This window comes from Falco rusticolus, chromosome 16 (genome assembly GCF_015220075.1).
Source record: "Falco rusticolus isolate bFalRus1 chromosome 16, bFalRus1.pri, whole genome shotgun sequence".
NCBI lineage: Eukaryota > Metazoa > Chordata > Aves > Falconiformes > Falconidae > Falco > Falco rusticolus.
In genome coordinates this window covers 2916063-2929292 of record NC_051202.1, presented here as the reverse complement: position 1 = coordinate 2929292, position 13230 = coordinate 2916063, and the positions used below count along the sequence as shown (strand labels likewise).

Here is a 13230-nt window from a genome sequence, read left to right as displayed (position 1 = left end):
CTCCCAGCAACAACCAGCAGCTCCCTGCACGCTCCCCATGAGCCCCCTCCATGCACCACGGGGCCGAGTGAGCAGCTGCAGTGGGGGGAGGCTGGAGCCAAAATGGCTCCTGGGGGGGGGGGGGGGGGGGGGGCGGTGTCCTGGACCTGGAGAGCACTACCAGGATGCTGTGCCCCCCAGCCCAGCGCATCCAGACCCACATGGCACCAGCAGCCAGGAGCAGGCTGCCCGCATCGCCTTCCCCAAGAAGTGGCATGTACCACTCCGATGCCTTCACAGCCTTCCGACTGGCAACCGGGATGCAGGCAGCACTCCGAGCTGCCCGCCAGCAGCTCCTGAATCACGCTGTTCCTGGCTCAGGCAGCCCTCCCACCAACGCCAGCCTCTCCATCGTGAAGCAGGAGGAAGGGAGTCCTTTTCCCGAAGGCCAGCTGGTCGCTCAGGGCCCCCAGCTCCGGAGATGCCTACCGCAGGGGAAGGGAGAGGGAAGGACTTCTCCATCGGCACGGCACAGAGCTGGACCTGCTGCTCACCCATCTGCAGGGCTGCTCTTCCAGCCTGAAGCCGTGACCTCCAAGACTGAGGATGGGAGGCGAACGGGAGCTAGCCCATCCTGCCACAGCTCCGCGGAGAGGAACTTGCAGGGTCCACCCATCACCACCGAAGCATCTTCCAAGTCAAAAGGCAACCGAGGCAGGAAAGCATCACCACAAAAGCCCTCCGGCAAGCCAAGTCAATGACTGGGACACACGCATCCCTCCCTGCCATGCGCGCTCCCAACAGGTCCAGAGGAGCAGAAATCCTCCAGGGAAGGATGGAAAAGGGAGTTGGGCCAACCCTTTGGCTGCTCCCAATGCCAAACCATCCCCTTGCCAGAGGAGAGCGGGGCCAAAGCCGCATGTGCCAAAGCCGGGCGGCTGCTGGTCCAAACCCCTCCACCGCCGAAGAGGCACCAGCTCTTGCATGCAACAGCTCCATGCTGGGAGCGAGTAGGGAACGCAGCACCAGCACAGCGAGCTGCTCCGACCAGCCAAGGTCAACACCGCCAGTGTCACCTGCCGCGGTGTCGGGGCAAACCGCTTTGATGGGAGCCCTCGCCCGGGGCTGGCAAAGCCAAGTCCTCCCTCTGCAAACCGCGCCTGCTGGATCCACAAGCATCCCCGGTCGCCGTGTGATGCCACGTCACGCTCGTGGGAGAGGGAGGAAAAGCCCCTCAGCGTCACCGGGAACGCCAGGAGGCCGGATCCCTCCTCCAACACCCACTCCCGTCGCGGTCACGTCCCGGCTCTACTCCCCCACACCGTAAGAGGGATAACGCACCCTCCTTCCCTCTCTGAGCCGATTAACGCCTGGAAAGCCCTCAGAGCGCCAGGCCAGGCCAGGCCAGAGGCTGCCCAGGGCCTGCGCCGTGGCATCGCAGCCCAGCTCGGCAAGGAAGAAGGGGGTGGGAGGAAGGCCACGGCAAGGGGGAAATCCGCGGCGAGGCCATCACACATGGCAAGCCCCTGCCCCACTCCAAAGCCCTGTCCCCAAGCGATGTGGGGTGACACACACACCCCCCCCAGGGGAGGCCAGCGCTGTGACCGAGGGGCTGCAGCAGCCGGGGCTCCCCATCCCCACGCAGCATCACCCCCCCCACCCCACCCCCCGCAGGCCGCAGCGCCCCCTCGCCCAGCGCCCACCCACGCATTACTCACGGCGCACTCATTCATCACGTACGCGCTGCTCTGCTCCGTACGCGCAGCACCCCCGCGCCTGGGCTTCCCGGCACCCACCCACCCTGGCATCAATTCCGGAGCCCCATCCCAGTGGCTCTAGGGTATTCCCAAGTTCCCAAGACACTGAGCTTGCTGCTCTGCTCCTCTCCCGGGCAGAAGACCCCTCTACAAACCGCTGCTGCAAACCACCGCCTCTCCACGCCGCAGGATGCATTTCAGGCAGGCAGCGGCCAGCTGCAGCTGAGCAGCAAGAGGGGGCCCCCCCCTCAAAAAAAAGCAGCCTCATCCTGGCCCCCCTCACCTCTGAGGAGCCAGCTACCAGGCAGGGATGCCAAGGGACCATAGCAGGGTGCAGATGTGACCCCACACACTTGAGAAACGCTGTGATGGGGGGGGGGGGCTGCCGAGGTGCCCCCTCCCTCTGAGGCGGTGTTCCCCCACGCCCCGGGGAGGGGAGCGGTGGTGGCTGCCAGCCAGGCATCGCTCGCTGTCGGCAGCCACCGCATCCCCACGGGTAGGGCTCGGGGACACCCAGGGAGCAGCTCCTGGGAAGGGACCACCCTGTGCCCAGCGAGGTACCAGCAGCAGAGATGGGAGCGGGTGCTGCAGCAGCGGCAGGCAGCCCCCCCCTACCTGCAGGGATGGCTGGGGGGGAGGGAGGGGGCTGGCAGCTGAAGGAAAAGAAGCCAGAATAGGAAAATCAGGGTTATTCCCTGCCGCTGTCTCCCTCCTGACCTTGGACAACCCTGTGCCTCAGTTTACCCCGGCACAGCAGCCAGCCTGCAGTGGCGAGGGGAAGGCAGGTAGCCCCCCATCCAGGCAGCAGGGAGAGGGTGGAGGGGGGCAAAGTCACCCCCAAACCCACAGCCAGGAGGACACGGGCACAGCCGGGGAGCTGCAGGGAAGGCACCGAATCCCTCCTGCAGTTCTCCTTGCCCAGCCGGGCTACCCTTGCAGGGAAGGGCAAACGCCGCCTGCATCCCTCGCTGCTTCCCCCAGCCCGGGGGGTGACATCGGGGAGCAAGGGACACCTGGCCGCCCCCAGGCCCCAGGCGTGCCCCCCGCCAGGGCCGGCACCGGCTGCCTGTTCCCGAGGGAATTGCCCAGCCTCCCGCACCAGCTCCTGCCTCCCCAACTTCCCGAGTCGCAGCCGCTGCCCTTTGGGAGGTCACTGCAAAAACCGCTGCGCGCCTGGGGAAGATGCGGCTTTTTAGTATTATTATTTATTAGCCTAATTTATTATTATTATTATTATTTATTACATTATCTTTTTATTAGCTTGTATTTCCCTTTGGTTTTTTTTTCTATTCCCCCTGCAGCAGGGAATAAAGACACAGCGGGCGCCTGGCTGCAGCCCCCCCGGGGCCACGGGCAGCGCTCAGCCCCCCCCCCCCCCCCCAGCCCCGGCACAAGCCCCTCCGGAGCCGCAGCGCACCGCCCCCCCCGGCCCCCTCCCGCCGCCAGCCCCGCGCCGCACGCCCCCCGCCCGCGGCATGCACGTCCCGGACACCGGCGGCGGGGGGGGGGGGGGGGGGGGGATGCTCTGCACGCAGGGAAGCCCCGCCGCCGCCCCGCCGAGCCCGGAGGACCCCCCCACCCAACCCCGTTGCGACCCCCGCGGCCCCCCACTCACCTTGCACGGGCAGCCCGCGGGCACCGAGCACACTTGCTACCAAAGCGGCCACATACCAAATCATAGTACTACCGGCCTCCGGTGCGCAGCATCTTCCGCCCGCCGGGCGGCCCGGCCGGGGCGGGGCAGGGCTGGCCGGGCCGGGGCACGGCTCCCCGGGCCGTCGCGGGGCTGGCCGGGCCGGAGGGGCGGCTCAGGGCCGGCCGCCGCCCGCCGCCGCTGCGCCCATGCCCGCGCCCATGCCGCCGCCGCGCCGCACCTGCCCTCCGCCGCACGGTGCGGGGTGCAGCCTAGCCTGCGCCCTTTAGCGGCTCGGTGCCGCCCCCGCCCGCCGCCCATTGGCCGCGCCCCGGCGGAGTGGGCGGTGATTGGCCGGCGGAGCGGCCCGGGCCCGTTTCAAGGTGGGTTGGCGCGCACGGGGCCCCTGCGCCGCAGTATCATGCGCACTGCCGGGAGCGGCGGGCGGTGCGCCGGATCGGCGCGGCGCGGCTCGGCTCGGCGCGGCTTGGGGTCACCTCCGCCGGCCGGTCACCTCCCGGCCGGCTCTGCCACCCGCCCTGCTGCAGCGGCTCCACCCGGCCTCCAGATGTGCCCCTGCACCTGCGCAGCGTCACCTTCCCGTCCCCAGATGTGCCCCTGCGCCGGCTAAGTGTCACCTCCCTGTCCCCAGATGTGCCCCTGCACCTGCGCAGCGTCACCTCCCTGTCCCCAGACGTGTCCCCGGCACCGGCTCAGCGTCACCTCCCTGTCCGCAGATGTGCTCCTGTGCCAGCCAAGTGTCACCTCCCTGTCCCCAGATGTGCCCCTGCACCTGTGCAGCGTCACCTCCCTGTCCCCAGACATGTCCCCGGCACCGGCTCAGCGTCACCTCCCTGTCCCCAGATGTGCTCCTGTGCCGGCTCAGCGTCACCTCCCCGTCCCCAGATGTGCCCCTGCGCCGGCTAAGTGTCACCTCCCTGTCCCCAGATGTGCCCCTGCACCTGTGCAGCGTCACCTCCCTGTCCCCAGACGTGTCCCCGGCACCGGCTCAGCGTCACCTCCCTGTCCCCAGATGTGCTCCTGTGCCAGCTAAGTGTCACCTCCCTGTCCCCAGATGTGCCCCTGCGCCGGCTCAGCGTCACCTCCCTGTCCCCAGATGTGCCCCTGCGCCAGCTAAGTGTCACCTCCCTGTCCCCAGATGTGCCCCTGCACCTGCGCAGCGTCACCTTCCCGTCCCCAGATGTGCCCCTGCGCCGGCTAAGTGTCACCTCCCTGTCCCCAAATGTGCCCCTGCACCTGCACAGCGTCACCTTCCTGTCCCCAGATGTGCCCCTGCACCTGTGCAGCGTCACCTCCCTGTCCCCAGATGTGCCCCTGCACCTGCACAGCGTCACCTTCCTGTCCCCAGATGTTCCTCTGCACCGGCTAAGTGTCACCTCCCTGTCCCCAGATGTGCCCCTGCACCTGTGCAGCGTCACCTCCCTGTCCCCAGACATGTCCCCGGCACCGGCTCAGCGTCACTTCCCTGTCCCCAGATGTGCCCCTGCGCCGGCTCCGCGTCACCTTCCTGTCCCCAGATGTGCCACCTGCCTGGCACAGTGGATGGGAGGTCCCAGTCCCCACCTCTACCACCTGTCCCTGCTGCCACATGCCACCCCTCTGACATGCCAATGCCACTTTGCACCCTCGCAGGGTTACCCACCTCCCTACCATGGGCTGAGCCACCTGCCCCCTGCACCAGCTCTGCACCACCCCAACCAACATCAGCTGTGCCATCTGTCCCTGCCACCCTGCACCACCTTGGGGTGACATGCTTGTCACCTGCTTGGTGACACTGTGACCTTGTACATCAAAGTTTCATTCAGGCATCAGCTCGGGGTAACATCCCCGCCACCATCCGTGCCCCCAGCAGAGGTTCAGGATCGTCACCCCACCACCCTGCATCAGCCGTGCCACCTGCCCCCTGCACCAGCTTGCTTTCATCTCTGCCAGGACCATGCACCTCTCAGTCACCTCCTCACCACCTGCCACAGCCTGGTGTCATACTCACCTGCCACCTCACATCCAGCGCTGGCTTGGTGCCACTGCCACCCCTTGCACCAGCTGTACCACCCCCTCCTGCCTCCCTGCACCACCTGTGTCACCTCCCCCTGCTCCCACTCCGCTCTGCTTGCCCCCGTCCCTGCACCCTGTGACAGTTCCCCGTCACCCTGTCCCTGCTGCCTGCCCTGCTGGGCACACCCCTCCATTTGAAGAGAGAATCGGGGTCACTCCAATGGAGAAGAGGTGGAAAACAGAGAGTCCCCCTGTGCTCTCCCATCCCAGCCCACCTCTCCTCCCTGCAAACACCTCCGGTGATGCCAGATGGGGAAACAGCTGGGCTCGCTCCCCGAGGAGCATGCCAGCAGGAGAAATGGGCCACTGCACTTCCCCCGAGATGACAGGCAGCCCGGGAGGGGACAGGCTTGCACGGAGAGAGTGGCACACCATTTTGTCCCCAGCGCTCACCATCTTCCCCTTGCCCGCACCGTTGGGCGAGCTCCCCACTGCGAGGTCTGAGCAGCTGCAGACCTCCCCACCTCTGCCCACGCGCCTCCCGGGAAGAGGCAAACCCCCAACCCTTGCAGAGGGTGTTTGAGGAGCATCCCGCACCTTCTGCCCGCTATTACGCTTCTTGGGGGTCAGGCATTGGCACAGCCCCGGGCGTGAGGTGAGAGCCGGTGGGCAGCACGGGGATGAAGGAGAGCATCCCCCTGCCCAGCCCCAGCTCACGCCAGCTCCCGGGCAGTTTGCTTCCCTAGCAGAATCCAAGACCTCATAAAAGTCTGACTCAGCGCTCAGTCCTGAGGCCCAAAGTGAAAGCTTGCAAATCTGCGAGGTGGGTTGGCGGGGCTGGCAGAGCCAAGGATGGCCCCTGCGCCGGGGTTTAAGCTGCTTTCCGCATCGGGGCGGTCCAGCCTGTTTCCTGAAAGTCAGGTTTGCAGTAGCCCGGGAGGGCAGAACCCTTTGGCCAGCACCCTCCCCGCTCCGGTCCTGCTGGCTTCAAAGCACCCAAAAGATCCCAGCCATCACCTACTGCCCGCGAGGGAGCAAGCCCAGGGCTGGCAGAGCTCCATCCATCCTCGCCCATCTGGGCAGAGGCAATATATCCTGGTCCATGCTACCAGCCAGATCATCTTCATGTCTTTAGCGGGCTCTTCCACAAGTTCAGAGGGAAAAAAAAAAAAAAAAAAAAAGAAGGGTGTTGATGCCACCTACACCAACACAAGCCAAGGCAGGAGGCACTGGAAGCCCATGGCTAGATGGGGAGGACCCAGCCCCACTCCCGGCGCATTCATCCCAAGCCAAGCACAGCACAGGGCCCCCCCAGCATCCCTCCAGAAACTGGAAATCTGGGCTCAAGTTGGAGCAAGGCTGCTGGTTCACACCCTTGTTTCTCCAGACTAATTTGCTGGTTTTATGAAATCCATTCCCCACTGTTTTCACACTTCTCTCCCTCTCTATTTATAGCTGGGTTTATTTACATGAACAGGGCACTCCGTGTACTTTCACGTCAGTCTGCGGTGGCAGAGCCGGGAGCGGGTGAAGGCAGCAGGCGGCACGGCAAGGTGAGGAGCACCCAGGTCCTCGGCCACGGCCACCTCCTGCCCATCACGTGGGAGGCAGGCAGGCAGCCTTCCATGCTGAAACAGGAGCTGCCAGGGAATGGGCCAGAGCTGGATAAGCCACGCATGCCCCAGACACACACAACCCCCCGACCCATCCCTGTCCCCGCAGGGCACAGCGATGCAGCTCCCATGGGATGCAGGCAGCCCTGGAGCCGGCACCTTCCCACCCCGCAGGTCAATCCTTCCACTTTCCAAGGTGGAGCAGTGTTTCGCTGGCCTGAGCTGTATCCATCTTTCGTGATGCTGATCCGGGGATCCCTGTGGCACCCCCAGCTCAAAAAGGGACAGAAAGGGGAGGGGGTGGGAATCATTGCAGACCATGGCTCGGTGAAACTACCCTTGCCCTCTGCCCCATGGTGCAGCCATAGAGAGCACAGCCTTCCAGGCACAGCTGAGTCACTTGACAACTGCCCAGCGATAAATTTACCACTCTGCCTAACAAGAAGGATAAAAATGCCATTGCTTTTTGGTTTGGTTTTTTTTTTTTTTTTTTTGAAACTCTGACAGATGAGGCAGGAGTCCTCAGATTAGCACAGGAGCAAGAGGCTCAGGGGATGCGGCTCTCCCCATCCTTCGTGTGGTTGTTTGGGAGAGATGCTGCCCCAGTCAAGCTGCTGCCAGCTCCCTGGGACTTGGCTCTTGGAAGCAGGGACAGAGGTTTAAGTCTGGATATCGGCACAACAGAAGCAGGAATGAGCTACAAGTACAGGCTGGGAATTCGGGGATTTTCAGCACTCAGAGCTGCAGGGTTCTGGTTCATCCTTCACACAGGGCAGCAAAAATACTTGCTGCTGGAAAGGGGTTGACCCAAAAACGGGTCTTCCTGGGGTGCTGCTTTCCTCCTAGCTCCTCGCTGCCGGTGACCCGGCCAGGAGAGCAGGAGATCTGGACTCGGCTGCCTCCTGCCCGGCCGCGGGATGCTCCAACCCACGCGGGGCTGAGTCTCCCTGCACAAGTACATGATTATTCACAGCCTCCAGCATTTGCATGCTGGAGTCACGAGTCTCACAACACCTGATCTCCTGGGAGAGCTGCCTCCTGCACTTCGGGAGGCAACGGCCCACATTCAGAAAGTGGGACTCGGTGTCTCACGGCATCCCACATCACCCAGCTGTCACCTCCTCCCCGCTCCGCGAAGGGACCGGGAGAAGGGAGCCCTCCCCATCCCTGCCACCGTGGTGAGGAAGATGGCTTTGGGGCAGGGACACACAGGAACCCTGAAAACGCGGGAGCTGAGCATGGGAATGCTGAGCCAGCCTGCAGTGTCGCTGTGTGCGCAGCCAGCCTGCCACAGGAGCGACCGTAAAAACCCCTCGACGGAGTCACTGAAGGATGAGCAGGCAGATGGGCTCGGCTCACGCCAAGCTGGGGTTAGACTCATTCCCTCCCTGTCCCCTCTCCCATCATCGGTGGCTCATCACCGGCGCGTGACTCTGGCTGGCAAGCAAGGAGGAATATAGTGCCATGCCTTCCCGGCTCCACATCCAAGTCGTGGAACAATCCACCTGTGGTATTTCAGAAAAGACACACTAACTTCTGCTGAGAGGGGTCAGTTGAGTCACATTAACAACTTTTTCCTCCTGTTAGCAGGTCTCCAACGTAGCTGATTACTCATCAGCCCACTAATAGACTCACTCACACAGCACTCCCTGGATCAAGCAGCAGCAATTGTCTGTCTTGTCTTATTAACCTCAAAGAAGCATCCGACTCGGTAACGCGATACCCCATCCTTATCTCGTCAACTACTTCTCCAGCCAAAATACATCTCTCAGAGGTGCAGGGCATCCCAATCCCGGCACCAGCTCTGTGGGGCTCAGCCTCATGGCACTGCTCCACGGCACCTTGGCTGGGGCAGATGCAGCCCAGGTGCTGTGGGAGACCCCAGACTCACAGCAGCCACCTCCAGACACCATGGGCCAGGGTTTGCTCCCCCAAGAAAGGGGCAGCAAGGCACCACCAGCCTCCCCTGGGACCCGTTTCATCCTTAGCACGAGGGGGACTGTCCCGACGCTGGTGCTGTAACCCCTCATTCTATTGCCCAACGGTGGGGCACATCCCTCCCTGGCAGCAGTCGTCCCCCCCCCAGCCCTAAAAGGATGCCAGAGAGTGCTCTGCTTGGTGCCACCGACTGCAGCCCAGCAGCACCGTGCTGCTGCTCCCACCCCCCCACGGCACCCTGGCACTGCCGCCCACCCCATTACTCACTGGGCCTCTCTGGCACTGGGAACACACCTCCCCGTGCAGGGAACATGGGCACAGCACGTGCTCCTGGGGGCTGGGGGACTTGTCATCAGCGCTGTCATCGCCATGAGTAACGACACTTTGCCTTGGCTTCCCCTCACACATCCCCAAAAAGCCCGGAACATGCATCTCTCCCGGGGGGGTGGGGGGGGAGGGGCACAGCCCCACGGCAGCTGCTCACCTACCGCCTCCCCTGCACCGTGGGGAAACTGAGGCACGGGGCTTGGGCAGCAGCCAGAGAGCTGAGCCCCTGGAGGGAGAGGGGTGGGATGGGCCACTTCAACCGTGCTATGGCACCCCCGGGGAGGAGAGGTGACTCACTGAAGGTCGGGCAGTGAGGCTGGCTCAGCACCGTGAGGCAGACGCTGCTGTCCCGGTGCTCCAACCTCTCGCCCTGGCATCCTTTCCAGCCCCTGCACATGCAGCGTGTCATCAGCTGTGACACACTCTGCTGACGTCCCTGCATCATGTGGCATCAACCTTGCCGGTAATTACCAGTGGCAGGAGCTCTTCCCCCTTCCCTGTTCCCTGCTGCAGCTGGGTGTGCTGGGCTCCCCGGTGCCCACGGCCGGAGCCCACCGCAGCCCTGCATGGCTGCTGCCAGGCCAGCAGGCACCCCTAATTGTGGGGGCTGACCAGCACGCTGAGCCCCCCCGTGCACACAGTGTATCCCCAAGAACCCTTGCCGGAGCCAGGCAGGGAGCACCGGGCTGCAGGACCCTCTGCCATGCAAGCGTTGCCCCCCAAAAAATCCAAGCAACAAGGGCATGTGCTGGTCTACGAGGGGACAAGCATGTTGGGGACCCCAGCACAGCTGGAGCCCGCAGCACCCCGGGAAGGGGACGGGCAGGCAGGTGCCAGGCTGGGCTCCAGCCACCCAGGCAGGGCTGGCGGAGGACAGCGAAGGAGACTGCAGCCCGCCCGGGGAAGTGGGGGCCAGGCTTGGAAAGGGCTTTTTCTGCCGGAGAGAAGGGCTCTCTTGTAACGTGCCAAGAGGCAAGGGAGGCTCAGAGCCGCCTTTGTTCGGAGGGGAGCAGACGGCGGCTGTGGGGGGCCGCAGCCACGCACCTCCCTGCCCAAGCTGCGCCAGCCACTGTGCTTCCCCTCCCTCAAACCGAGCATCCCAGGTGGGGGCTCAGCCGGGTCTCAGGGCAGCCCCCGAGGACCAGGTAGCTGGAGACCATCCCCACTTTCCCCACGGCCATGCCAAGCAGCCCCCAGAAACTGAGCTGTGGGGAACAAGTGAGGGGGCTACATGGAGCAGGCAGAGCTAGGGGGGGACCAGCCGTGCCCCTCCAGCCAAGCCCCTCCCGTCACCTCCCACAAAAAACAACCACCTGAGGAGCAGAGAACCTGTAACAGGGATGCTGGAGGCCACAGCCCTCCGAGCTCTCTGCTCCTGCACACGCACCTGAGCCCAGGCAGAGCGAAAAGAGGCCACAGCTCTTGCGTGGGTGCCCTCCAGCCCCAGCCCAGACGCCACAATGAAGGGCTCAGGAAACACGGTGTGCCTGTTTCCCCTGCTGCCCCACAGCATGCAGCCCCGGGCTGGTGGCTCAGTCCTGCTGGAGGCTCCGGGCTCAGCACCTTGTGCCCCCACAGCTCAGGGCATCGCCCCAACAGCCTGAAGCCTTCCATAGGTCAGGAGAGACCTGGGGGGCGAAGGTGCAATGACCAGGTGACACTGCAGCCGTGAGGAGCAAGACACCGGCCAGAAATCACGAACGCAGTGAATGAGTCTGCAGATCCAGGGACCCCCCAGGTCACCCTTTACAGCCCTGCCATGGCACTCCCAGGGACCAGGAGGCAGTCACCACCACAGGGAGAAGTGACAGCCCCCCAGGGCCCTGCTGGGGGCATGAGGACCCTGCTCCAATGGGACACACCACTCCTGAGACCATTCCTTCAACCCAGACTGGCACAAACTAGAGAGATGAGTTGGCTAGTCCTCAGCTCGTTGCTGAACCCCCACCCCCCCACAGTGAGCCAGCCTGGATGGGGAGCAGCGCGGCGGCTGCTGCCATCACTTCCCTGCAGCTGTGCTTGGCCCCAGTCGGCTCCCCCCTCTCCCCAGCTCCCTCCCCGCCAGGCAGCAATCAGCCCTGCATTCAGAGGGCTGCCGGGGAAGATGATTAGGCAGCGAGTCAGACCACTTTGGGGACAAATGTGCAATCAGTCCCGGGGAGCACGTCTTACTCCCCTGGAAAGGTGGCACAGCTCCAGGGGATGCTGACTCTCCCCCATCCCCAAAAGCAAACCCCCCGGGATGCTCACCCGCTCCTGCATCATTCTCCTGAGCCACCAGCTCCCAGCTTGGGCAGGAGGACCATGAAGGCCCCTCCATCTACTCATCTTCATGGAGGAAAGGGCTGAGGATGGTCCCGGGAGCGGAGCAGCTGGAAATCCTCAGCTCCAGCCTGTTTTCACCCCATCAGAGAGCAGCAGGACGACTTTCGGTGCCCCAAGAGCCTGGGCGACTTGCGACTGCTGTGTGCCCTCAACCCTTCTCAGCTGCAATAGCACCCCCAATAACAACCCCAGCAACACAACAGCCACGCTTTGACACACCAGACTCAGGGAGAGCCCCCTCCGCTGTTGCCCTGGCCCCGATTCCCGTGGATTTGATCCCCCAGATAACAATCATTTCTCTCTCCATCTCAGACACTGGTGTGTTGCTACTGCCTCACACTGACATTTCTTTCCCCGGATGCCACATATTTATAGCATGCCTGACCTTTTCCCCAAGTTTACATCCTCCTTTCCCTTCCCTTCCACCCACCCAGCGCTGAAAACCACCCCCGGCTTTCTCCCAAGCCCGGATGCATGCAGACATCCCCCGAGGCCCAGCCAGGATGCAGTTCTCCAGCATCCCCATGGACAGCACGGGAGGACAGAGCTGGGGGAGTCCATCAGGCACGAGCCCCCTCCTTCCTTCTGCAAGGAACAGCTTCCAATTAAACCAGCTGCCCGGCTGCTCTTTGAAATCCAGATGGCCCCGTAATTCTTGCTGGGGAAGAGCAGAAAGGCCATTTCACCGCAGCCCCCTGCGAAGGCAGAGCTGGGGGAAGCAGCAGGCTTGCTCTGTGTGGGTGGGATGTGCCGGCGAGTTGCAGGCAGGCTGGAAGGGCAAGGGAGAGCCAGAAAACCTTCAGCACACGAGCGTTGCAGCCCAGCTCATGGCTTTTTGGTGTCATTTCCGTGAGCTGCAGGGAAATGTTTCCCATTCCCCCTGCCTGTATCAAGATGTGAAACCCGCCGGGGTCCCCCATCACTTGCTCCTTGGGGAGCGCAGTGGGACCCTGAGGTCCCTCCCTTGCAGGCACCTCCCAGCACCCAGCCTCTGCCCCACCTGGCGCTGGAGGTGCTGCTCCAGTGGCAAGAGGGAGGGAAAGCATGCTAGGAAAGCGCCTGCCTTCAGGAGCCAGCTCTCAGCAGGGCAAAACACCTTGTTCCTGCCAGCCTTGGTGGGGGTTTGGATGCCGAAGGGCATCCCAGCTGCTGGGGAAGCAGGAGCCAGCCCCTCGCCCTCCGTGCCATCCCTCCGCCCCTCCCCAGGCAATGGGCTCCAGTGGCCCCCCCAGCACCTCGACCTTGTGGCAGCTGGCCCACGCCGCCTCTGCTGCTCTAATTACTCCTCCTGCACCCAACGCTGAGCCCTCCGACCAAATTACCATCGATTCTTCGCTCCAGCCCAATCGATGCCATTGACTGAGGCATCAGAAAGACAAATCTGGGCTCCCCCCGCCCCCCCTTCCCCCCCCGGGAAGGCAGCAGCTGTCTCGCAGCGGGGGATGCCACTGCGGATGGTGAGATGTGGGATACACAGGGTCGCCTTCACTTGATGCTCTCCATCCCTAGAGCCATATGGATAGAGCAAACACCTTTGAGGACCTGAAAGCACCAGCTCACTTGTTTTCTGGCTGCTGGATACAAGACAACCAGCAGCAAGGATCAAGCTCCTGGACCACACAGCCCTGATCAGCCAGAAATC

At 63.6% G+C, this 13230-nt stretch overlaps 1 protein-coding gene across 5 annotated transcripts in view; it reads right to left on the bottom strand.

Moving 5' to 3' along the window:
- IGSF9B (immunoglobulin superfamily member 9B) overlaps positions 1-3546 on the bottom strand; it is a 39725-nt gene extending 36179 nt beyond the window's left edge. For 3 of the 5 annotated variants that reach the window (XR_005107822.1, XM_037410010.1, XM_037410013.1), the window contains exon 1: positions 3352-3546. Coding sequence is in view for 4 of the 5 variants with exons in the window: in XM_037410010.1 (XP_037265907.1) it covers positions 3352-3415 (64 nt within the window). In the remaining variant the exon portion in view is untranslated. The remainder of the gene's footprint in view (positions 1-3351) is intronic. The other 2 variants (XM_037410012.1, XM_037410014.1) reach the window with 1 other exon arrangement.
- Positions 3547-13230: the final 9684 nt, after the last annotated feature.